Raw genomic sequence first — 26,457 nt, 5'->3', positions numbered from 1 at the left:
TCATAAAGATATCTAAATCACTGGTTTCTGGAATGACTCCTTCTCTCCCTCAGTACTAAAACATGCTGGGCTGTCTCACGTGGCAGGTGTTAAATGTGTTATTTTGCAGATCAAATACTTAGCTGTGTTCCTTTTAATACTTTTTACTAGTGTTTTTTTATATCTGGAAATCACTACAAAATGTGGTCTACATTGAAAGCTTTGTATAGCTCTCTCAGTGTGAAATCCTGGCATAATTTATGTGTAAAACTTGTATGCCTGTACACTTGTGAATTGTTTGCAAAATAACAATCACAGAAAATAATTGTAAATGCTTATTAATGTATACATTAACTCCTTTTTATTTTTTTTGTGTTATCTCTTATAGTGAACAGAATATATTCTTAATGATACACCATTGTGGTAATTAATTGAAACAAATGGTCATTGTACAATATTTTCAGCATGGTGGCTGGTGTAGGCTTGCTGAACCCGCTGATTTCCTTTAATAGTCATTTTTTCACACAGACGGCATTATTAGCTGTGTTTTGCAGTATGGTTGATCTATTTTTGGGATATATGACGAAATTTTGAGGAATATTATGCCATTCGAAATTGCATTAGAAGGGCAAGGAGACCAGTCAAAAACAACCTTTTACGAACTCAATGAAGAAAAAATGGTATCAATGGGGTCTGAAATACAAGGACTGGATGCAAGAACAATGGAGGAAGGTATTATTCAGTGACAAGACTCATTTCTTCGTACAGGGTCAAAGAAGTCTGCATGTTCGCAGATCTCCAGGTGAGAATTGTTGAAAATCTTGCATTAGTCAGTTCGTAAAACATCCCTTGAAGAAGACGTTTTGGGGCTTTTTCAGCTACTATGGTGTCGGAGGCTTACATATCGTAGAAGGTATGATGTGAGAACCACAGTACATTGAAGTTTTGCAGAGAAGAGTCGTTCCAAAATTATGAGATTTCCAGATGGATCTGGCATTTTTCAGCAAGATCTGGTTCTGTGCCACACATTGAAACTTTTGAAGAATTTTATGACTACAACGCGAATAAAGGTGCTGGACTGGCCTGGAAACTCTCCGGACTTAATTCTAATTAAAAATCTTTGGGCGATTTGTAAAGAAAGACTTTGGGGAAAAGACTGTACTACAAAAGATAAGCTAATTGAGGCCACAATTGAGGTGTGGTACCGCAATCAAAAATTAGTAAAGATTGCAGTCAACTTGTGGACTCGATGCCAAAGCGGATTAATGATCTTCTGAAAAATAAATGCAGTCATATCATGTATTAATTTGTAATTTTTGGATTCTCAGAAATAAAACGCAAAAAATTGAAAAAAAATTAATTTTCCGTCTTGTTTCAATTAATTTGCACAAGGTGTATATTGATAAGTTTAACTCACTATCTTTGTGGCCTTTTTACAGTGAACAACTGTGAATATTACATCAAGGTGTTCATATGAAACTGTGTGTGTTCTGTGTATGTCTAAGTTAACATGCTGTTTCAGGAATCTGGACGACTAATATACTGTGGTCAAGATGATTGGGTTCACATCAACTGTGCTCTCTGGTCAGCTGAAGTTTTTGAAGAAGTTGATGGATCCCTTCAGAATGTGCATGCTGCTGTTTCAAGAAGTCGTTTGTTGGTAGGTTCACATCAGTACCTGTTATGTTTATGTATATAAACCAGCTGTGTAGTAGAAGAATTTTTTTATAACTTGTAAAGAAGCTCAGTGGTAATAAGTGTTTGATCATTCTGGATTGGTTTTGACCAAAATGTTACATGCATTATGTTTTTCATTAATAATGATAAAACTTTGTTGATATTACCTTTTTCTAAATGTTGATTTGAGAAGAATAAAACAAGGTTTGTCACAGTGCTGTACATAAAATTAAAATATTACTAAATTTACCAAACAAAATAAAATTTTATTATTCTTTTTAGTGTAGAAAATAAAATCTGTCAGAGTTCCCATTCTGATATGATATCTTTAACAGTAGTTTGGTAACTTTCAGGGATTATAGTTTGTATGTTTTTTTATTGTTCTGTAGAGATGTGATGTGTGTTGTCTGGCTGGTGCTACAGTAGGGTGTTGTATTCGTGGGTGTCCAGCAAACTACCATTTCATGTGTGCCAGGAGTTTAGGAGCAGTGTTTCAAGTGGATAAGAAGGTATATTGTACAGAACATGCAGACTGTGTGGATCAAGAGGTATTGTGTACTTTAATTTTTAGAGTGAAACAAGTGTTCTTTGTGAATATATGGAAATTGCAAGTTAAAAATAAGTAATTAGTCTTATGAGCTTTTCCCAAATATTTATATTATCTTCGTATTAGAGGAAGCTTTGAATTCAGAACACAATTAAAACACAGTCTAATAATTTTATAACTGATTATACATTTCTTATTTTCAAGTGGTGTAAATATCAGGTTATTTCACTGAACTTTCTTCGTAAGCTTAGAAGTATAAAAGATTTTAATGTAATGTGTTAAATGTATTTGAATGTGTTTGGCATTTATTTGATTATCATAAGATATTTTTGTAAATGAACCCCCAATCTGTATATCTTCAATAAATATATTTGTGTGTATGAAATAGTACAAATACATGTGTAAAGGTTAAACAAAACTATGTGAAATTATTGCATGTGATACAGACATAAATAAATTGATGTGTACCCACACAAAAAAGGAAATATGATGTTCATTTAAGATCTTTAGACTTTGATTTAAGGTTGCCAGTTATCCATAAATGTACTGTTCATAAACCTGGAAATAGCAGAAAATGTTTATTTCAGTGATATCAGTATATATATAAAACAAAAGTGTCAGAAAATGTTGACAGCCATTCATACAAGTGGGAAACTGAATTAGCTGTATATTTGTTGCACAACTGAATAAAAGATTGACATCAGTTACTTGGATGAAATACTTTTTCTGGTTTGAAGGTATATAAAATGAAATTATAACTGCTTTACAGGAAATTGTGATTTTTGTAACTTATTATACAGTTACTTATATTTATATCAGGTTGTTAAAGATGATGGATTTTTGTTGGATCGATGTATTTATGTTGACCAAGATGGGATTGCACCTAAGTGGGTTAGGAAGTCTTGGCAGAATGGAGTGGATTCAAGAAGCTTAACTATCTTAATAGGTAAAAGTTCTGTTTTAAGCAAAGACTAAATCAATGTTGCAGTAAGTATGTAAATATTATTAGGGTAATCCATTTTGTATGTAATGAAGTTTGTTATTTAAGGCTCAGTGATAAACTAGTTTTTGTATGTATATAAGATTTGACTTGTGAACGTTTTAAAATTTGTAATTTACAGTGATAAATGCTACTTATTTACCATGTGCCCCTTAGTTTTTATTACCTTATTCTGTGACTCCATGTTCTTTTTAAAGTTGTAATTGGTGCAGTTTTTACTGTAAAACCATGTATGAAAGATAACTTGTTCTTTGAAATAATCATTAAATGGCAGATTTAATCCTTTTGCAATGGGTTATTGCATTTGCTGACTTGTATTCAATATCTTACTGAACTTTTGTTTTATAAATTTGTCAATAAGTTTGGAATCAGATTTATATTATATGTGAGTTAATTTCATACTTTAAAAATGTTTATTAAAAGAACACATTTAAATTAGATTTTAGTGAGTTGCATGGTATGGCAAATGCAGTGTTGTTTAAAATTAGATGTTTGTGATGTCAAACAAATTAAGCACTCAAATTTCTAATATTGACAAGTTAGAATATGAAATAAGAATTGTGCATCTATTTTGCTGAGATATGGCTTGTCCACTGAATCAAACACATTGGCTCCATTCAACTCTTTTTCTTTTTTTGAAACAGCCCCTCATATACTTTTAATACAGTATATGAAATGTGAATAACCAGTTAACAGTTTAGAATATCCCTAGAATGGTTTTCCCTTCCATTTTATTCTTTGAAAAGGCTTCCACGTTTTCAACGAGATGGGTGTCTTTAGTGTGCTCAAAGTTTCATATTTTATAAAATCTAAGTACATCTTAGAAACTTAGCTTAATAAACTAAAGTGCAATTTTATAGTATCAGTGTAAGTATTTAGGATTTTGGGGTTATTCAACTGTGTACACAGTCTCTAAAAAGAAACTTTGTTTGATATCCTCCATGTGCAAAATTTTGAAATGCTTAGCAACCTATGTCTGGTGACAACCAAGTACAAAGGTCATGGCAAGAAGAGATAATTGTTTGCCTTGCTTCTTGATTTATGGTTCTATATTTCAAAAAAAATGAGTTTAATAATTTATTTTTATATAGTATTAATGTATATATACATGTATGATGTGTAATAATTGAAATTTGACTGTATATTATAAAATATTAGTCCATTAAAACACTGCCAACCAGGGAAGACTAAAGATCAGTTTTGCATTACTTGATACATGACCTGAGTGCAAGCTATGTAATTTTAGGTAGACATGACTGGAAGGTCAATATAATAAAAAATAATAAATATATACATTCAGATATAGCATTATGAGACTTAAGCTACATGTACTAAGTATTTGTATTTTTGTGTTATAATATGTAATCATTCTAGCTCAGATAAGGGTACAATTTATATTTCCTTATTTTTTAGTGATGGTCACAAAATTGGTCAAGTTAAAGACCCCACATAATTAGGGTGTAGAAAATAGCAAAATACAAAGATGTACTGCAAACAAGCATTTGAAATGTATTTAGGAGGTTTCAAAGATTATGCAAATAGTATTTGAGATTTTTAAGACTAAGAATAGTTTCTTAATTATAACGTGAAATCACTTTGCACTCAGACTAGTAATGAAACAGGCTCAATATTTTTATAAACGAATCTTTAGAAAAATATTCCATTAAAAGTTTACCGAATTTTTGTAAGATACACATGCTGTGTCAAAAGTTATAGTGCAAATACTTAACATGTAAAAATATGGAGTTGAACTTTTGTATAGTAACCGACCCATTGTGAAAGGGTTAATTAAAATGAGTATTTCAAGCTAGTTACCTGAAATTTTTGGTTCTCTCTTACATTCTTGAGGCATAGGTTATAAACTATGTGCAAAGGTTTGTGTAAAATGTAATAATAATGGGCTTTGATCTGTCCCATTTTGAGATAATGGTTGTTTTTCATAACTTAATTATTTGTAGAAAAAAATATTAAAAGGCTACTTTTCATTAATTTATTTATTAGAAAAATTATTCATTTGCCATTTTAGTACCATGTGAAACAGTTAAAAGAAATGTTTAAAACACAGTGGCTCACCCAGTTAAACTTGCTCCCAGCAGTGTATGCAAGCTCCCTCTATCTTTTGTTTCACAACCCTGATCTTTTGGCATATCAGCTTCTGTTCTTAGTCTGTCTGAAGAATTATTTTGATAATCCTTGTGAAAGAAAAGCTCATAATGGCATTTATTGAATATTACTGAAGTTTATTCCAAGATTTTTATTTGATTATTATGAGAAATTTGTTTTAATCTTTGATTACATGTTGATGCTTGCAATTGTCTACTTGATGCATTGCATGTCATTAATCTTGATTCATTACTTCAAAAAATAATAAAATAAAAGTGAGTAAAGGAAGCAGGTGGTATGAGACTATATCTTTAGTCAGTTGCAACTCGAAACTGGGTTGTCAGAATGTGTGAAAGAGTCAATTTTAAAATGGATAATAGTTTGTTTATCTATGTGTATTTAACTAAGTCAGATGTTTTTGTAGTAAGGCTATTTACTGGGTTGCGACTGGCCATTGGTGTTCACAAATGGGTCTTGAGACAAAAATGTTTGAGAACCACAATATTAAATGTTAAATACATAGGTAACATTTGTTACATATGCAGAGATGCCAACCATTACGATTTGAGCGTAATCATTGCGATTTAGGTGTATACGTTATGACTATACGCTCATACAGACAAATATTACGACTCGTTGCAACTCCTAAATTATTATACATTATATAGGCCTATACAATAAAGTGATAAATTGTTCCCCAGGGCTTGAAAGGGGTGAAAAGAAAATGTCTAGTGAGATGCAAATAAATTTTAATAATAAATAAAAGACATTGTACAAATGGCTACTTATGATGATCATATTTGTGCTTGAAATAATAAAAAAAATTGTATCTCCGACGTTTACCAATAGTTTGAGTAACACCAATAGAAACACCAATGCGATCGTTCACAAGATGGAAAAAAAGAGGCCTTGTTCACCAGATTGTCTTGTTTCTGGCAAATCTAAAAGGACTGAAACTGTGAATCAAAAATTTAGGAAAGGGTATAGTGCAAAGTATCCAGTCATTGTATCAAAAGTCAGTGACAGTCATGCATTTTGTAGAGTTTGTCACATCGATTTTTCTGTGATGCATGGCGAGATAAACAATTGTTCCTGACATACAAAATTGGCATCTCACCAACAAAAGGCTGAGGCGAAGACAAAAACGATGCAGATAACGACATTTATTAGTAAGAATTCAGAATATGAAACCATAAATGCAGAAGTGATATTCACTCAATTCGTTATTGCTCATAATTTACCCCTAGTTGTAGTCAATCATGCAGGACATCTATTCAGAAAAATGTTCCCAGACTCTGGTATAGTTAAAATATATGGCTGTGCTAGAACCAAAACTACAGCCATTGTACAAATGTTGGGTTATGAAGATAACAAAATTATTTCAAGCATACTTACTAACAGTGTTTACAGTTTAGTCACAGATGGATCCACACACATGGATGACTTAAAACTGTATCCAGTGGTTGTATGATATCTTGACCCTTTGCTTGGAAAAAATGTTTGTTCTCTTTTGACAATGGTGGAATGGAAAGAAGCTTCAACGGGAGAGAATATTTTCAAGCTTTTGTACAATGAACTGACAAAGGGGAAAATTCCATGGGAAAACTGTCTTAGTTTTTTTTCAGACAGTTCCTCAGTTATGTCTGGTATAGGTAAGGGTGTGATGGAACACATCTCAAGACGACAGCCTAGCATTTACTTCATTGGCTGTGCCTGTCACCTGATGAATATTGCTGCCCAGAAAGCTTCCAGAGAATTGCCCTGCCCAGTTTCTGATATATTGATAGATATCTACAGAAAACAACATTTCAAAGAGTTTTAAGGATTGTTTAACAAAGAAACAAGAAAAATTCTACAACTTGTTAACACAAGATGGCTATCGCTTGGTGTGCCTCAACAGAATATTGGACATGTGGAAGCCATTGAAAAAGTATTTTCACTGTGAAAAGGAAAAACTAGATTCAAAAGTATCTAAACATGCAGCTCAGTCCAGCAGCAAGACTTTAACAGTCAGGATATCCTCTCAGCCACACAGGGACACAAGAGAACAGTCTCCAAAAGCAGACAAAGAAACATTTGATATAACTTAATATATGTTTAGGCAGTCTGATCTTGAACTAAAGAAGAGACAATCAAAGAAATAAGAGAAGAAAACGAAAGCTAGCAAGGAAGTAACCAAGTAAGTTATACGCAGAGCAAGTTAGATAAGTTAACAGTTTTCTTGGACAACAAAATGATCTTGTTATTTTGTCTTTTTCTTCAGTCTGCAATTCCTCTATTTGAGTAGGCCAGTTTGATATTGCAAAGAGAAGAACCTTGCATACACATTATGCATAGAACTCTGATTACACAAGTTAAAAATGTACTTGTCAGATGCATCAAGCCAGAATATCTTGAAGGCAACATTACTGAACTTGACTACAACAATGAATCCTTACACAAATCTGATGAGGCAGTTTCTATTGGAAATGCTGCCAAGGAATACATTGTTAAATACGAAAAGGACCTGGGCCTGATCAGCTTCTACACCAGTGTCAAGAAATACTATATTGCAGCTATATAACATGATGAAACATTTCCCTCTAAGTGATGAACTTTTGATTCATGCAGAGGTTGCTGATCCAAAACTGAAAGTCAGCAAATATTTCTCTTCTCTGTGTTTCTTCACAGACAGGTATCCTGTCCTTGTCAATACACATGAGCACAACACTATAGACAAGTTGGAAGGGCAATATTTGAACTATCAAATTGATACTTTCTCAGAAACTGTCCTTCAGTTGAATGTTGACAAGTTTTGGGTTCAGCTGTTTACAGTTAAGGATGAAAATGGCAACCAGAAGTATGACATTCTGTGTTGGGTTATGCTTGGAATTCTTACAAACTTCCATTTTAATGCTGACAGTGAAAGGATATTTAGTTTAGTGACTAAAAGAAAAGCAAGTTCAGACCAAACTTGAGCACCTCAGTTTTGAGCAGTATTGTAACACACAAGATGTGTATGCAGTCAAATGAACAATGTTGTTATAACTCCCAACCATCCAGAGACTTTCTCATGAAAGCAAAGGCTGCAACAGCTGCAAAACTATTACAATAAGTGTCATAAATATGATATAAACTAGTCCTTACACAAAGGCTTTTTCTGCTTACTGTTTCTGCATGTTCAATGTTGTTTTACCAGTATGTTTGTTACTCTGAACTAAATAAAAAACATAATTTCAAAAGAATTTTTTTTTTAAGTTTCTTTATTAAATACACTAAACACACTCATAAATGAGCAATATATAGCAGTAATAAATAATAATAGTTATAATAATAATATAATAATAAACAGCTTATAGACATTGGTCAGGCCTAGTAGCCGCAAATGATAAAGGGCTTTGTCTAAAATCATTACGCTCAGTCATTTGAAATAGTTGGCATCTCTGCATATGCATGATAAATACATAGATAATATTTGTTACATATGTGTGATATATTTTTTAAAAACATTTACTCTTTGTTTTTAGTTTTTTTTTCTCTCATCACTCTATATTAAAGTTAAAAGTTGGCTTCAAAATGACTGATTTTTAATTTAAAGGAAATGTAATTCTTTATTAGGAAGTATGACAGTAGAAAAGATCGGGTATCTTACCTCAGCATCTGATTGGAAACAAGCTCTTATTCCTGCAGGCTATTGGTAAGTTGCTTTAACCATTAAAATTTTATTCCTTACATTTTTTTATCTTCAGGTGGATTAAGTTTTTTGCTTCCTGATGCATTTCCTGATTAGTTGTATTACAATGATTAACATGTTAAAATATAATTTTTATTTGAAATTGTATTTTTAACATTTTATGTGCAAGATTTGTTATTTGAATTTGTTTGAATATGTAACAGAATTAATTCTAGAGTATAGAACTCTGAATCAGGTACAGAATCGGAACCAGTGCTTCTGCTTTTGTTTCAACACAACTTTTATGTGATGAATTGCATGGTTGTTACTAATATAATTATATCATTGTATTGTGTAAGATGCAGTAATTTTAGGTTTCAAAGAAATAGTGGTGGATTTTTAATTTTAAGAAATAAAAAGATTAAAAGTAACTGTATTAATCAAAGTAGGAACCTAGCAATTCTGTTCACTTTTGCCAACGATAAACAAGATTATTTATACCATGATGATGAAACTCTGAAGTCCTAGAATTCAAAACTTCTTTAAAGCCATTTTCTTCTGCTGCTCTATTGTTGAATAGTTTGTCCTGTAAAGTGTTCTCCAAATGCTTGAAAATGTGGTAGTCAGTGAGTGAGTAAGGAGGATGAGGCAATGTTTTGTATCCCAATTCACTGAGCTTCTAGAACATTGTTTGAGCAACGTGTGGCTGAGTATTATTATGAATCAAGATTGGTTCTTTTCGTTTAACTATTGCTGGTATTTTTCATGCAATTTTCTATGCATTTCTTCCAATTCTTGACAGTAAATCTCCACAATGATATTCTGGTCATGGTTGAGCAAGCTGTGATGGATAATACTGGCTGCAGACCACCATACAGTTACCATAATCTTCTGTTGGTGCATCTTTGGTTTTGGAAAGTGTTTTAGTGCTTTGTCACTGTTTAGCCATTATACAGATCACTTTCTGCTATCAAGTGGAATTCACTTTTTGCTGCAGGTGACAATTTGACCAAGAAATTGGTTATTTCTGTTGTGCAAAATTAGCATAGAGCACAGGTAAAAATGACAATTGTTCTGCTTTTCACCGAATTTGTGTGAAACCCACTTGTTAAGCTTTTCCACTTCTCTAATTTGCTTGAGATGGTCCAAAATTGTGGAAATGCCAGCACCCAATTCTTGTGCCATTTCTTGAACAGTTTGGTGCAGGTTTTTTTCCACTAATGCTCTTAGTTGGTCACTTTCAACAGTAGGTCATCCTCTGCCCTCCTTATCCTCAAGAATCATGTTTCAGTTACAGAACATTTGGAACCAGAGGTGTACTGTAAATTCAGAGGTGGTTCTTTTGCCCCATGTGATTTGTTTGCAATGAATTATGACCAAGTTTTAATTTGTGCAGAAAAAATGATTCACAACTCTTTTTTTTATCATTAATTGTAAAGGTCTGAAATATTGGAAATAAAGTTTTGGTAAAGAATAAAAGCAGTAATGAATAGAAGAAAGTATTAGTTTTTAAATGGTATATATAAAGTAATAAAAAAGACAGGTTTCTTATGCCTATAAATGACTTAAATATTTATCTGCCATTATTTTTCAAAGAAATTTTTACATAAAAATCATTTTTGTCTTTTGTTATACTTTCATTGCCAGCTTTTGAGATTAATATTGTTTTAGAGTAATTTACTGAAGAAAATGTAAATTAGCTGTTTTTATACTTTTTATTTTTTCAATTACAATTTCAAATTTTTAAATTGTTTATTGCAATGTAATAGTTGCATGTAATTTTGAAACTATTTATTTTATTAGTAGGTCAATTAAGAATAAAAGAATAACTGAAGTTCCCTTATAATTTTTTGGAAGACAAATTTGACATAATCTTTCAAAAACTGCTCATTATTAATTGTTATTTTGTGTAAGCATGTGAAGAATTGAGTAATAATACTATGTAACACAGATTTTGTTCCTGGATAGTATGTGCTATTTCTTAATTGCTTATGTTATAAAAGTACAGAAAATGGCCATTATTCCCTTCAAACTTAGCTTTTGTGACCTGGATAATGAAATTTAGAAATTTTGTGACCTGGATAATGAAATTTAGAAATAAACTTATTTTCTATGTAAAAATGGGCAAATTTTCACATTTTCATTTACATAAGGTCTGAATAAAACATATGAATCAAGATTTGCATGTATTTATACTAAAGTTATACAAAAAATGTTTAGAAATGAGTAGTTTTTTGAGATTTGCATCTGTAATGTAAATCACTTTCATGTATCAGCTCCCAAATATAGTTTCCCATCACATTTTCGTTATATGCTCCTTGGTTGTAGAGTTTAAAGTCCAGTATATATTGGTGGAAGTGCTCATCTTGCTCCACTGAGTATGGTCCCATTTTCTCCTTGAATTTATCAAAATGAGTGTCAAAGATATGAACTTTCAGTGACATCCTGTGACCCATTTTGCCATAGTTCTTCACCAGAGCTTCAACTTGTTCCACATAATTTTTGGCCTAGTGATTGCCCAAGAAGCCCTGAATCACTGCGACAAAGCTGCCCCAAGCTTTTTTTTTTCCTTCCAACTGAGCTTCTTGGGGAATTCTGTGCACTCCAGGATCTTCTTTATTTGTATTCCAACAAAGATACCAACTTTGACCTTTGCCTCAGACAGCTTAGGGAAGAAGTCTTGAAGGTACTTGAAGGCTTCAGACTTCTTATCAAGAGCTGTAACAAATTGTTCCATAATACCCAATTTTATGTGTAATGGTGGGAACAACACCTTCTGGAGGTCCAATAAGAACTCGATACATTGTGGCCAGTGCTTCCTGTTGTAGTGCATTGCAGTGTCCCTGCTGTCCCAAAGGCAAAGATAGCAGGGAAACTTGGTAAAGCCTCCTTGGAGACCCATCAGGAATGCCACCATTTTGAAGTCTCTAATAACCTCCCAGCCGTACTCATCATACTTCAAGGCTTCTAGCAAGGTCTTGATGTTGTTGTATTCCTCTTTGAGGTGCACCAAAAGATATTTAAATTTCGAAAGGTCTAAAATTTGTATAATATTAAATCTTGCTATTCAAGTAAACAAAAATTAACCTTCTCACCTTCTAGAGTTTTTTTGCAGTGCTTGCAGGTAAAATGAGGTGCCCAGGGTTTGTCTTGATCTTCAACAGGCATACCGGGAATATGACTTGTAGGCTTCAACATTTTAGCAGATGCAGTCACAGAGTATTGTTTTGCTCTGGTCTTGATAAATTGGCCACATATATAGCAGAATGCATCTGCAGAATGCTTGCAGCTTCTTGATGCCATCTCTGATAAAATCAGAGGGCTATGTGTTCACTTAGGCAGCTGGAACTAAACTGAAGCATTAAGCCCCTGTATATATATTACTATGGAAAGTTCTAGAAAATTATAAAAGGTTCTTGAAAATTCTTGTAAGTTTGAGAAAATTCTCTATCAGCTACTCAGCACTGAATCTACCTGCAATGTTCTGGAAAATGGGTAAATTTGAAAATTTCATTACCCAGATCACAAAAGCAAAGTTCGAATAGAAAAATAGGTTTTTTCCATTTACTTTTAGGAATAATTAATTGGGAAATAACACTTTCTGCCCAGGAACAAGAAAAAGTAAAAATTTTGTTACATAGTGTTATCCTTAAAGAAGTATATCATGATATAAGTTGGGGAGGGGTTTCAGTATATGAATGCTTACAAACAGCTGTATGTATTATAGTGAATTTTCTATCCCAAATATTGAGTATAGATAAGATTTCTGTTTACTCTTAACATTTTCACAACCTGGCATGGTAAAAAAAACAACAACACAGTATTGTTATTCATTACAGAAACTGTAAATAAAGTGGTTATAAAATGCAATTATTATGGAATTGATACACTCCTCCATTGTATGAAATGAACTGTACCAAATAACATGTATGTTTTGATAGTTTACAGTGCGATATTATGAAGCCATTCAGACAGTTATATTAGGTTGAGGAATAATTCGTGAGCGTTTTTAAATAATTTTATTCAAGCATTACATGCAAGACTATACAATACTTCAATGCATGAACACATAACACCCAAAACATTTATTATGATACTTTATTTCATGTAATACCTAGGTATATAGTATGCATTGTTTTAAACGAAATTGCAAGAAATTAAATGAGAAAAGCAGATGGTGTCCAAACTGCTCGATTTTGTCCACTTGACATTCCATTTAATGAGCTGAAAATGAAAGCAAAAATTAAAGACATATGAAAATCAAACGCACCATCTATTAGAGCAAAAAATTATCTATCAAATGACATGAAATATTTTGCGAAAGCGTTTCATTTATGAATATATTTTTTTAACTTGAAAAAACGTTCACGAATTATTTTTCAACCCAATATATCATCATAATGCTAATAAAAGATTGGTAGTATATTATTCCCAGTAGCAGTGTAGTCAGTGCATTCACAACTTTTTAACACAGAAATACCATATAATAGATGTGTAGAAAATAGAGAAAATATAGTTGTGTACAGTCTTTTAAGTTGTTAATTTTAAGAACCCACAAATGAAGCAAAAGAGAATATATATTATGATATGCAAACCACACTACATCAGTTGTATCCTGTACTAACAAAGCCTTCAGCTCAGTAACAGGGATCAGTCTTGGAACGTGCAAAAAAGGAAAGAAGTAGAACATAATGAAACTGGCAAAAGAGGTCTTGAGTAGTTATGATTCCAGTATTGCAAAAAGAGACTTAAGGTTGTACTCTTATTTTAAAACTCAAAACAGTCTTGGACTAATTGACATTGGATTTTATAATATGTGTATAAAATCTGTAATCAACAGGTAATCTAGAGACCTTGTAGCATTTAAACAAAAAGTTTTGTAGAAGAATTGGTTGTTTTTTTTTTGAGCTTTCAACTGTTAGAAGAGAAGAAATGGGTGGGCAAGACTCCATTTAATTTAGAGATTCAAGACCATCACTTTGTATGGATATTGACCATGTTCTTGAGCAATGGGAGGCCCTTCTAGTGTATGTCATAGAACTGGTTAAAAAAGATTCAAAACAAATTCCAAATAGTTGAGCATAAAAGATAAGTGTAAAACTTCTGAAGAAAGACATTAACCCTTTCAAAAATGCACTTCATCAGAGGGTTGTTTTTATTATTCCAGGCATTTCTTAAGCTATTTCAGTTTTAAACATTACAATTGTGCATTCTGTATGATGTTTAACCTTGTGAATATTGGAAGGTCAATGTGCATGTATCACAATATTTGTGAATGGAGTTATGTTCAAAATTCAATTGAAGTAGTTTTTCATCATTGTTAACCAAAGTGGTTGTCATTAAAGCATTTTATAATTCAGTTTTCTATATTATCTGAGTTTTAGTTTCTTTTTTAAATATTTAGAAATTAATTCTCGGTCCTATTTTCCATTTCACATTATGTGAATGTGTTCTGAATTCCCAATTTTAGATTTTCTTTCTACCCTTAAATAGGTTTTAAAATGTTCAACAATTAAAAATATGTTTTCTAGATATTTATTAGCAAGGATATAAAATTTGAACTGTCAGTGTTCTTGCTTTGCTGAGATATCAACATATTTGTTACACCCATGTTATGCTGTCTCATTTCTTTCAGTCTTTCAAGATATATCTGTAATTCTACTCAACATTGCTTTTTTCATGTTTATAACCAATAAAAGATCATATATTTTGTTACCCAATTTATTATGTAGTTTCATTTTACACAGCCAAGTTGCAAATTTCCATGAATTCATTTTTTCAATCATTTTGTTTTTTAGCTATGAGCAGCTAATAGAATGTTTTAATATTGTTTACTGTGTGTGACATAAGTTTTTAGCATCTTATTCAAAATTTTATTTAACCACTTTTTGCTTCTGTGGTAACAGTTAGAATAGCAAAATCTTAGCTAATAGTCCATATTTAATAGTATCCAAGTTTTAAGTTTAAATTTACCACTTCTATGTTTGGATAGGGTGGAGAAAGTAATAGATAAACTATAAAATTTTCCTGAAAAAACATTTGAAATGAATTTAAGAGGCCTTAGGCATTACATAAAGGAAATTTGAGACTTTTGAGATGAGGAAAAATATTTTTGATTTTATCATGAAAATTGCTTTGCACATATTATTTATGAATAAATTTTTATTTTATTAAAAATACTCCACTAAAAATATCATGTTTTGTATGTTAAAGTCTTATAATATTAACTGAAAAACTAACAGAAGTTTGTGAAGATATACATGCTACATTAAAAGTTAAAAGTATTAAATCTAAAAAAGGTAACATCACTTGGTCAGTGATGTAGACCAAGCCTGTCTTGAGAGAGTTAAAGGACAACATGGAACTTTTTGGTTAAACTTGGGTTCCATGTTCATTAAATTAAACCCTTTGAGAAAATTGATGAAAGATTTCAGTTAACCTTTGTCATTTAATTATTTATCAAACTCTGTTAAATTATCTGCATCTGAAATCAACCTGTTTGAGGTTGACAATCTTGTTTGAAAATTAAATCTGTCTTGGCTGAAGATCATTCCTTTCCTGTAAGTTCCTATTTGTGTCCCCTACTCTTACCATTCTTAACATTAAATATCAAAAAAGGTAAGGCATTAGCATTAGTTCCTTTAATAGATTGCCTCTAATTCTGTTTTTGAGAGAAAACATGCTTAGAGACCTTAACCTATCTTCATATGATAAGATTTCCATCCCACCTATCATTCTGTTAGTTCTCCTTTGAACCATTCCCAAAAATTCAATGTTTCTTCTGACCTATCCAGATTTGTATTCATTGTTTCTGTAGATACAACCTAAATTCCTATTAACCCTGCCACTAGCAACAATGCATTGTTTGGTTGGGTTACTTATCTTTTTGTGGTTAACAAACACTAGTAGTAATAATCTGACAATACTTGATCTAGTATTAAGCCTCATGCTGTAACTTAACTAAGAAGTCAGTCACTTAAGTTATGGTAATTTGGGTCAGCCTATTTTTGTGTTGTAAAATACATATGTGAAAACAAGAATTATTTTGTGGAGAATCTACGTCATGTAAAAAAGTCTTATCAAAGCATGTTCATGAGTAAAATGTAAAAATTAGAAAGTCATTAGGTGGATAGTAATATATTTTAATAAAAATAATGTTTTGGTGATTATGTGGCTCATGCAGTTCATGAGATTTTAAGTTAAGTGATATTACTTGATTTGTTTGTTTTCCTTAAGCTTTCTCTTTGAAACTTAGTCTTTTCATATATTGAAAGAAGGTTCAAAGTACAATAAGACTATAAAAATAAATAAAAACAGATGTGAAAAATTTAGCTATTAGGATAAATAATTGTAATTTTATATGACAGTCTGTGATTATTTTAGTTTTTTTCTTTATTTTTAACTGTTTATTCCCTGCACATTGATGATTTTTTACTACAATTAATGTTAGGCTAGAGAAAATAAGAAATAAAGTATAAAGTCTTAACCAAAAAAGCTATTCATTTTAGGAGGTTGTGGTGATAAAATATGAAAACTGTAATATGAAACAAATTTCTTATATTTAGTATAAAAGCCATCAGAATGGTGTACATAAAATATTAAGTATTTTAATAAATTATTTTTTTAAGATTTTTAATGCATTTATAAATCTTTACTTTTATGATTATATTACTCTATTTTTTACCCAGTAGCACAGTAATAACTTAAAAGCAAAACAAAAAACATTCACAGTAGACCATCAACTGTTTTCCAGTAAGATAAGTGCTGTGATTGTGAGTTGTTGTGATAAATAAGCACTTTAGCTAGTAATATGTTTGTCATATTTTACAGAAGTTTTCTCGGACAAAACTGAAAAGTTTGACTTTTGCAGTCTTAATTACATTCATTAAAGAATGTAAAACAGTGTAAGAAATATTTACATAAAGTAAGGGATTTGTAATATTCACTACATACATGAGCTTGTTTGCACTGAAGAAAAATGGGACATTTTTCTGAAACATGTATTGAGTCTCTCAAATTTGGGTGCCCAAGAAAATTAATATGACTTTTGGATATGCATTTTAGAAGATACAAAATATGAGTTGCTGGAATAGAATATCAGAATATTACAAAATTAGTGTAATATATTTGATTTCCTCAGTAAACTACAAAAAGATCAAAGAAATTTCATTAGAGTTGATAGCAACAAAATGCAATCGTGACAGACCATCCCAAAATTATAGTATAACTTTTGATGTAGTATGTGTATCTTCACAAAATGTGATAGATGTTTAGTAAAGATCTGAAGTTTTTTGTACACAAAAAATCAGATTTTTTAATGAAGTATTTTTATGAAAGATTTGTTTGAAAATATCAAGTATGTTTTGTTACTAGTCCAAATGTGAAGTGAATTTTATGTTGTTATTAAAAAAGTATCCTTTATCCCAAAATTTTAAATATTACTTGTTTGTTCTTCAAAACCTAAGACTAAAGATGCAACCTATTTCCTTAAAATATTGGTTCAAAAGAATGAAGTGGCTGAAAAAACTCACTAGGGAGATATTCTAAGCTGTTTATCGGCTACTTATGTCATAAGTGAATGAGGCTGTGGTGTTTGATTCAGTAGATAAGCCGTAGTTCAGGAAAATGAAAAGATGAAGTTCTTATTTTATATTCTAGCTTGTCATTATTTGTAATTTGAGTCCCTAATTCATGTGAACTATGGAATTTGTATTTGAACATCATAAACATCTGCTTTGATTCAGTGCTGCATTCAACATACCATGTAAAACACAAAAATTGTTATTTAGGTTTGATTTTTAATATTTATGTTTAAATTAAGAAATTGAATAATGTATAATATTAAAATTTGAATTATAATCTACAATTTGATACCAAGCTTATTGGCATAAAGTTGTAAAATAATTGTAGTTTAATAAAAGCTTAAATGCAAGTTAAGAAGCGTGATGATGTGGCCTTTGATCCATAATCAATCACAATAGGGTTAATAGCATACATCCAAGAGCTATTTATTGTTTTAATTGTTTCTATAAATTGTTGATGTGCAGTTGTATTAGTTTTATGATGTAATGAATGTTTGTTGGAAAGATTGAAGGAGGAAGATAAACTTTTTATTTGTTTCACTAAGACAGTTTATTATTTTTCTTATTATTTTCAAAATTTTTCTCCTATTTTTTCTCAAAATTCTTATATTTTATTCATTCTTTATTCCAGGAAATATTGAGCATACCAATGATAACTAAATGATGTAAAAGTATTTTATTTATTTATGTATTTCAGTTAATTGAAGCTGTATTTTATACTATGTATATTGTCCAGATTGTGCTGTAAGTATATACTGTGGTTGTTTTTGCAGATTAAATTGCAAACTTTGTGGAATTTTTAAATAATTTGTTTTAATCATTGTTAATCTATGGAGATGTATGATTGGCCTTTGATATCAGAAATGTCAGTATTAGTATACTGCAGGTAGGATTTTTACATGCTGCTGAGTAACAAATCACATGATATAGTCAAGACTGTACATTGTTAAACTTATTTATGTGATAAATTACTATGCAAAAAAATTACTATTTTTTTATTACTGAAGTATTAACTTAAATATGGAACATTTGTCTGTTTAATACATAGTATACAAACATGACTAATATAAGATGATGGAAAAGTAATAAATGTTTATAGGTATTCAAGTATAGAGATAAAAGTTGATTAGCATAAACTTAAAGTTATGTACAGACATGAACTTTTCTTTTTATAAAATTGATGAAGAGTAAATGTAGGGTTAGAATTTGTGTGACATCTTTATTTTTGCTTTTAACTTTTGAATTGTTTATTTGTTTTTAATACATTTTGTAAACTTTGAGTTTTGGTATTATTCTAGTTGCACGAGAGTTTTTTGGAGTACTAAGAATCCTCAGCAAAGAGTTGTATATACTTGTCGTACCTATGAAGTTTGGCCCGAGAAGTCGTCAGTTGAAAAAGACATTGAGGAACATCAAACAATAGCGCACAATATGGAAGAGGAATTTCTTCATTCCTCTGAACTTTCAGATTCCGTATCACTGAAAGCAGATGTGAAAAACCTTAGTCAAGAAGTGGTTTCTGCTTGCAAGGATAATTTCCAGGATTTCACAGATTCTGAGAAATCTTTTGAAATATCTCCAATCAGTGAAACACTTAACTTACCAAGAGGCATTCCAGAATTATCCAACTTTCATAAACATTCTGTCCATAAAAATGTGAACAGAGTACATTACTGTGATAATGACACTCAAGAGGTTGCAGATATGTCCAGAACAAATGTCACTGACCAGTCTATAAATCGAACTTTTGAAACCAACTCAATAGAGAATTTATCAAATGTCATGTCTATCAAAAGAAAGCCATTACTTGAATGTGAACCTAAAGAAATACATTTTCATAATGAATCATCTAAGATAAATGTAGGCGATCAAAAAACATGTACCTCAGACACTGAAAAAGTATTCAATTTATCAGACCAACATCAAGAAAGAAATCCTGTGAATATTCAATCAAGCACACAGAAGAGTAAAAACAATTCTGATAATTTTGTCACAGATAATAAAAATGATAGTAATATTGCAATCAGCTTAGCTTTAAAAGAAACTCAAGTGACATATGACAATAACTTAGATTTTAAAAACTCTGTTAATGAATTTAGAAACAGAGAGAAATTACAGTCATTAAATAATTCTTCTGAACTTCAAAAAAAGGAAACAGCTTATCAAGAAATAAGGAATCCTTTGAATCCAGAGATGTTAAAATTAAATATAGATGAAAATGTCAATACTGAAACTTTTGGCCTGTCTTTTACAAGTACTAGTTCAAATTCTTGCAACAAAATTAGAAATTTCAGCCCATATAATAGTGACAAATTGGAGAAAGCCAATAATGCCACTGTTGGATTGATGAGGAATATTAATATTTCTTGTGATAAAGATATTGGTGCTTGTTCTTCTGTTTGTGACACGCTGCAAAATGTTAGCTCTGTTTCCAGTAATACCAGAGTAGAGTTAGAAAAAGTAAGTGAACAGTCCTGTGAAACAGTAACTGAAATTGGTACTAATTTTGACACAGTTGCATCAGTCAGAGTTGCTGGTATTGATACAGTTAAAAATGTCAGTGATGTTATTCCAGGTGCAGCTGCAGAGGTCAGTGCAACTATTCCTAACAGTACAAAAGTCAGTGCTGATATTGACAAAATTACAAAAGCTAACACTTCTCTTCATGACACAATTACAAAGGTCAGCACTGCTGATCCTGACACAGTTACAAAGGTTAACACTTCTGTTTCTAGCACAGGTAAGAAAATTGGTGCTACTGTCACTGATACAGTTAAAGAGATGAGTGGTACATTCTGCGACACAGTCACTAAAGTTAGTGATATATCTTTTGATAGAATGACAAAAATCAGTGTGCCATCTTGTGAAACAAAACTCAGTGACACTACTTGTAAACAGGTTACAAATGTAACTGCTGCTGCTGACACAATTAAAATGATTGGTACATCATGTGACAGTAAAATCAGATGCCAGTCTGTAACTTTTGACAATATCACAGAATTTACTGCTGCTCCTATTCAGGCAGTTACAATGATTAGTGCTACATCTTGTGAGGGAGCTGAAACAGTTAATACTAGTTTTTGTGATAGTTTGGGAAAAGATGTTGCATTTTCTTCTTACAGTGTTAGAGCTTCTGATGCACCTTCTTTTTCCAGTGTTGCTTCTTGTGATACCGATAAAAATATCTTTGTCAGTTCTTGTGACAAAGTTTCAAGTGTTATGACATTGTATGACAAGGTGACAGAAGAAGGATTTACAACCTGTGACAAAGATATTGTGAAAGTGAAAGACCAGGAAGTTTTGTCTGTACGGTTTCCAGATAGTAAAAGTCAGAAAGAGGAAGTCACAGAAATCACATCCAAACAAATAAAAGATAGTATTTTAAAAACTAATTTTTATACTGATATATCATTGTCAGGTGGTCAAGACAATAAAGAAATTGCATTCCTTAAAGGCAGTGAGTATGATGAAATTAAGGAAAAACCAATAAATTTTTCTGGAGATACAGTGACAGCAAGTTGTGTTCTTAAGCCTTCTCTTTGTAAGGAAAAGCAAAATGTTAAAGAACCTGTGGATGTTTCTCTTTTAAATAGAGATCACATAAAAGATGATGTTACTATTTGTGATGAAAATTTGGACAAAAGTTGTGCATTAAATTCTAATTTAAAGGCTGAGAATAAAAGTGATAGTATTTCAGATGACTTAAAAACAAGTATAATAGTTGCAGAACAATCCACTTGTCCTAGCAAAAGTTGTAGGTATGAAATAGAAACAAGCATTAAAGAATGTAGTGGTAATGAAATAAGTAAACGAGAGAATTCTCCAACGTCAGATGTTCCAACTGTTGAATCTTGCAAAAATGGCAACACTTCTGTTAGTTTCCAGAAGAGGAGGAAAAGATGTTCAACTGAAGTACTAAAAAAATACCCTTTGAGGAATCGTTGTTATCAAGATGCTGATATTCTCAAGTCAGAAAAAGTAGAATCTTGTAATGATATTTTTTCTGTTAAAAATGAGAATCTCTATCAAAATAATATTGATTGTTCTATTAAAGTAAATAAAGAAACGAGGAGATGCTTTGTAAATGGTAAAAAAAATGCACATTGTACAGAACACACGAAACAATTAAGTTGTCCATTAAAACGTAAACTGAGACACACACCAGCTCGCTTGTCTAGTTTGTACAGCAGACTTGATTCTAACACTGTGGAGAGGTACCTGAAAAGTCATGAAATTGAGTTTGAACATAAAATATCTCACCCAATAAATGGGTTTAAAAAGCAAGCTCACCAGGAAGAGCTAATTGTGAATGGGATCATTAAGGAATTAGATGCCCGTAATTGTACTTATGAAAACTGCAAGACTAGTACAGGTATTGGCTGTGTCAATAAGAATTCTTGTGTTGTTGAATGTTCTGATAAAAAGAAAATAAAAGTAGCAGATACTAATGACCAGAACTGTGATGGCTTTCTGGAAAATAACAGTTCCCATCTAAGTGAATTTCAGATTGAGTATGAGAATGAGCTTGCTAACCTTCCTGTGGTGTCTGAACTGAACAGTAGTTCACAATTGAATAATGTTCAGTCTCTTAAAAATGAAGCTGTAGAAAAGTCATTCTCAGAACTCCCCATATCATGTTTTAATCCAAACCAATCTACTAAAGAATCTCAAACCATGCTATTAAACCATTGCTTCAAAGAAAATGAGCAATCTTCTTTTGCAGACTGTTCCTCAGATGTACCCTTCCAGAACACTTCTCCAGACCAACTCGATAAAAAGAACATCCAGAAATCCCCTTTAATAGATTGCAGCATAATGAAATCTCTCGAGAAAACAAATGTAAGTCAATCTGTCAGTGAAGTTACTCAAAAAACATCACCAGAACAGCTCGGGATGAAATGTTATCAGAAATCTTTTTGTACAGAAAGCAGTAAGAAGGAACTTAAGAACATATCCTCAGAACAGAGATTTGAAGATGCTGCACATGATTTGACTTGTACAAACTACCCCATCAAAAAATCTCTGCAGACCAATAGTGATGTTTTTCAAGGAAATTGTACAAAATACTCAACTGATGATCTACAAAATGCACATGAAGATCATTTGGTTAATGATGTTTCTAAAAGTACATTCCCAGATCAGAGCATTAAGGTTAAGTTCCAGAATTCTTCTCCAGACCTGTCTGCTAAGAATGTTTTGCTTAATACACCTAGTGCAATCCAAAATACAGCATACCCTTTGCAGGAAACATGTTCAGTTCCATCTTTCAGTGAATCTTCACCAACTGCAGTTAGCTTGAAAGTACCTGTTGATGAAAAGTGTGTAAATGAGGGAGATTTGATGAATAATAAAAAATTATCAGAAGAGACAGGGTGTGTAAAAAATGTTTATTTTTTACAGACTCACAAAGAAACTAATGTTTCACAAGATGAACTTTCAAGTAATTCGGCACAAAATCACGTAAATTTGCAATTTAATAGAGATCTGCCAAAATCCAGTGAAAAATCTGTACTTAATAATATTGCCCTTTCTTCATTAACTAGCACATCATCTGCTGAGAGGAATGAATCCGATCAGGAAGTTATAAACCAGTTTAAGTCACTTGATAATATTTCAAATAACAAGATGGAAAATATGAAGAAAAATAACAACATGGCTTTTGAATGCAAACCAAAATCAAAAAAAATCACAGGATCAGATATTTCATCTGCTTTAAAAAAACGAAAACATATTCCAGAACAACATAGAAAAATCATGCCAAATATTTTGTCATCAAAAAAACATATTCTTCCAAAACAATCGGCAGTAATACAAGAAGCATGTTCATCGGTGTGTTCTCAGTCTGTGCCTAGTGATATTAGTCTTCCATATGGACTGACATCTGTTCAACATCTTCAGGAAACACCAGTAGCTAGTGGAATAATGGGAGTCAATAATATAGTTATGGGAGCATCAATAAACCCTGTTGCTGTTCCTGTTGAAAACCATATACAACCTAGTGTTTTTTTGCCATCAGGGTCAAACTTTACTAATAACATGGAAATAAGACAGGTCTCGGGAGGAACTGTGTTAGTACCTGCAGATAATAATAGTTACTTTGATGGTACTTTTTGTGGAACCCAAGTGCCAACATTTTTAAATGGACTGACTGCTCCAGTTCCTCCAGTTTTGAATGTTGCACAGAATTCACAGATTACATACCTTGGTTCATTCAGCCTACCGAATGGTGATTTCAACTCCTTGACCATGAATCTTGAAACATTTATTGCCCAAAAACTGAGTGTAACTCTTCCGGTTCCTCAAGTCACTATTCCAAACGTGTTTGTAAATCCTGTTGTTCAGTACTCTTTCTCAGAAACTAGGTACCAGGTTCAAAACACATTTCCTATTATTAATAGTAATCTCTCAGAATTTTCTGGACCTTGTTCTAGTTTTCAAGCAGCTTTACCACAAACCCTAATATCAACACAGCAGCTACCTGTTATCCAGCAACATCTTACTCCAGTTAACTCTGGTTCACTAAATACTGTGAATTTTAATTCTCCTTTGGTTTCTGCAGTCCATCATAATAGTCCTCTACTTTTTACTTCTCCTCCTGAGAATAGTCCATTGCTTACACCAACTAATCATACCATTCAGCTTGTCAGTGGCTCTTGGCCAACTCAGGCAACACTCCCTACTTCCTGTTGGGGAACTAACATTGAGCACACTCAAATTTCACCAATGTTGCAAGTGGCAGGACAGTTCAAACACTGTCAGAATGTTGTAAATCAGTCTTCTGATGCTCGCATGGATACAGGGTTTCCAGGGACATCAGGAACTACTATTCCACAAGTAGAAACACAGTGTTTATCAAATTTAAATGTAGAGAATAGATCAAGTGTCAAAATGACACCACCATCCTGTGATAAGTCAGAAAAGCACATTCTGAATAAAACAGTTCTTGACAAGGCAGCCCAACAGATGATAACACTTTCTTCTCAGCTTGTGGGAAAGCAACAGCATCAAACTTCTACAGGTGATGTATCCCAGAAATCTACAAGATCAAAATTTCCTTTTTTTCGATCACGTGTTAAAAATTTTAAGAGTAAATATGATCTGGTAAAGGAAAAAAAACTTGCCGTACGTAGTACGTCTGTTACATCTAAAGAGAGTAATACTTCCACATCTCTTTCAGCTGTAACTATAAGGCTACCTGTACAAGGAACTAGCTTTCCTGCACCTGCCAAATGCATTTTACAGCCAAATTATTCATGTTCAGATGAAGTTGAATGTAATAATTTGGACACACAGCCCTCTATTAGTAAAGTACCATTATCCTCACCACTCTTTATTCCAAGGTCAAAAAGCACACATCTAAGCTGTACAGCTTTAGAACCAAAGAACAAAATGGGAAAATTTGATCAGTCCATGGTTGATCTTGCTGTTTTTTCCAGAACAGAAGATAAAAATATTGAACCAAATAATAAGAAACGTAGTTTTTCGAGCCATGTGACTAAAATATCTAATGATGAAGATCTTAAAACTAAAGGTCCTGTTCCTGGTAAAATAGTTGACAAAGATACTTTGGAAAACAATAGGACTTTTGCATCCACCTCTTCTCAAGCATTAAGAAAAGCCCCATCTCCAGCACACTCCAGTAAGGAAGACTGTAAGTTACTTATAAAGTTCTAATAAAACATTAATTGATAGTATGCTTTAGTCTTTTGTAGAATTTTGCAACTGTTACCTGGAGTTAGTTAAGCTAACACTAAAACTTCTGTTTATTTGTGATTTTAAAATGGATTTCTTTCTGTTTAAGTTCATATTGAAATTTAAAAAACTGCATTGATATTCTTACAGTAACTTTTCTAACTATTAACTAATCCTCTCTATAACATTTATGAAGCAAAAAAGAATTCTAAGAAGCCTGAAGGTAAATAAATATACAATAGCACTTTTTTAACTAATTATTATCAATATATTAAAAACAAAAATGAGGTTTAGAACAGAAATGTCGGCACTACAACATTTCAAAACACATCAAAGTATCAGATTAAAAGAGATATATTAATGTTCATGTTTCTTTGAACACCGTGATTTTAAATGTTGTGAAACTTCTTTAATTAAAATGTTGTAAGAAAGCATTGTTTAATGTATAGTGTTTTAGGCTAAGACATCAGTTTAAATAATAAACAAATAGTCAGTTATGAAAATGCATTTATGATTTAGGAGTTAAGCTTTAGTAGGCCTAAGCTAGAAAATTGTTAAGTTTTATCACAATATTTACAACCACTGATTATTTTCTGAAATCATACTTTTATGTAACTGGGAATCACATTAATCTGTATTACAAGGATCATTTTTTTAGCATGATGCAGGTTTACATTTTTCTGTTTCTAGTGAACTGTAGAGGCTGCATTTGAAATTTTAAAATAGTAAGTGTGTACAAGCCTGCAGTGTTTGTAACCATTTACTCAATGTGACATAAAATAACAGCAAGAGAATGTTATACTGGTACAGTAAATAATTTTAGTTCTGAATATTATGCCACTCTTAAAATTTATCCCTATTCTGTGATCACGTGTGATAAACAGTTGCATTTATTTACATGTAGCTAGTGCTCATGTATGCGAGTTAGTTGTCTTGATTTGACATGTAAGATCATAAGAGAGCTTTATATGAATGTCACCTGATGTTCAAAGTACATGTAAATGATGAAAGGCCAAGCTACTTTCACTCCAGAGAAAATGTAAATTTGTGGCATTTAGTTGTAAAAATTCTCTGCTCTTCAATAATACTTGAATATACTTCATTCATACTTGGGTAAGTAATCAAATAAGTATATCCATAAAATCCTTAAATGATCTTACGCAAGGAGGCAGTTAAATGATTTTGGTATTCTGTAAAATTGAATGAATTAATTGTTTTATAAAGA

General features: G+C 31.8%; 1 protein-coding gene across 2 annotated transcripts in view; it reads left to right on the top strand.

Annotated features, from left to right (window-relative positions):
- trx (histone lysine N-methyltransferase trithorax) overlaps window positions 1-26,457 on the top strand; it is a 134,459-nt gene that overhangs the window by 83,331 nt on the left and 24,671 nt on the right. For both annotated transcript variants that reach the window (XM_076465173.1, XM_076465175.1), the window contains 5 exons: window positions 1,502-1,639; window positions 2,046-2,204; window positions 3,023-3,149; window positions 8,904-8,982; window positions 18,839-25,191. In XM_076465173.1, coding sequence (XP_076321288.1) covers window positions 1,502-1,639; window positions 2,046-2,204; window positions 3,023-3,149; window positions 8,904-8,982; window positions 18,839-25,191 — 6,856 coding nt within the window. The remainder of the gene's footprint in view (window positions 1-1,501; window positions 1,640-2,045; window positions 2,205-3,022; window positions 3,150-8,903; window positions 8,983-18,838; window positions 25,192-26,457) is intronic.

This window comes from Tachypleus tridentatus, chromosome 10 (genome assembly GCF_004210375.1).
Source record: "Tachypleus tridentatus isolate NWPU-2018 chromosome 10, ASM421037v1, whole genome shotgun sequence".
In the NCBI taxonomy this organism is placed as follows: Eukaryota; Metazoa; Arthropoda; class Merostomata; order Xiphosura; family Limulidae; genus Tachypleus; species Tachypleus tridentatus.
The sequence above is the reverse complement of the archived record's forward strand: the minus strand, read 5'-3'. Positions and strand labels throughout refer to the sequence as shown.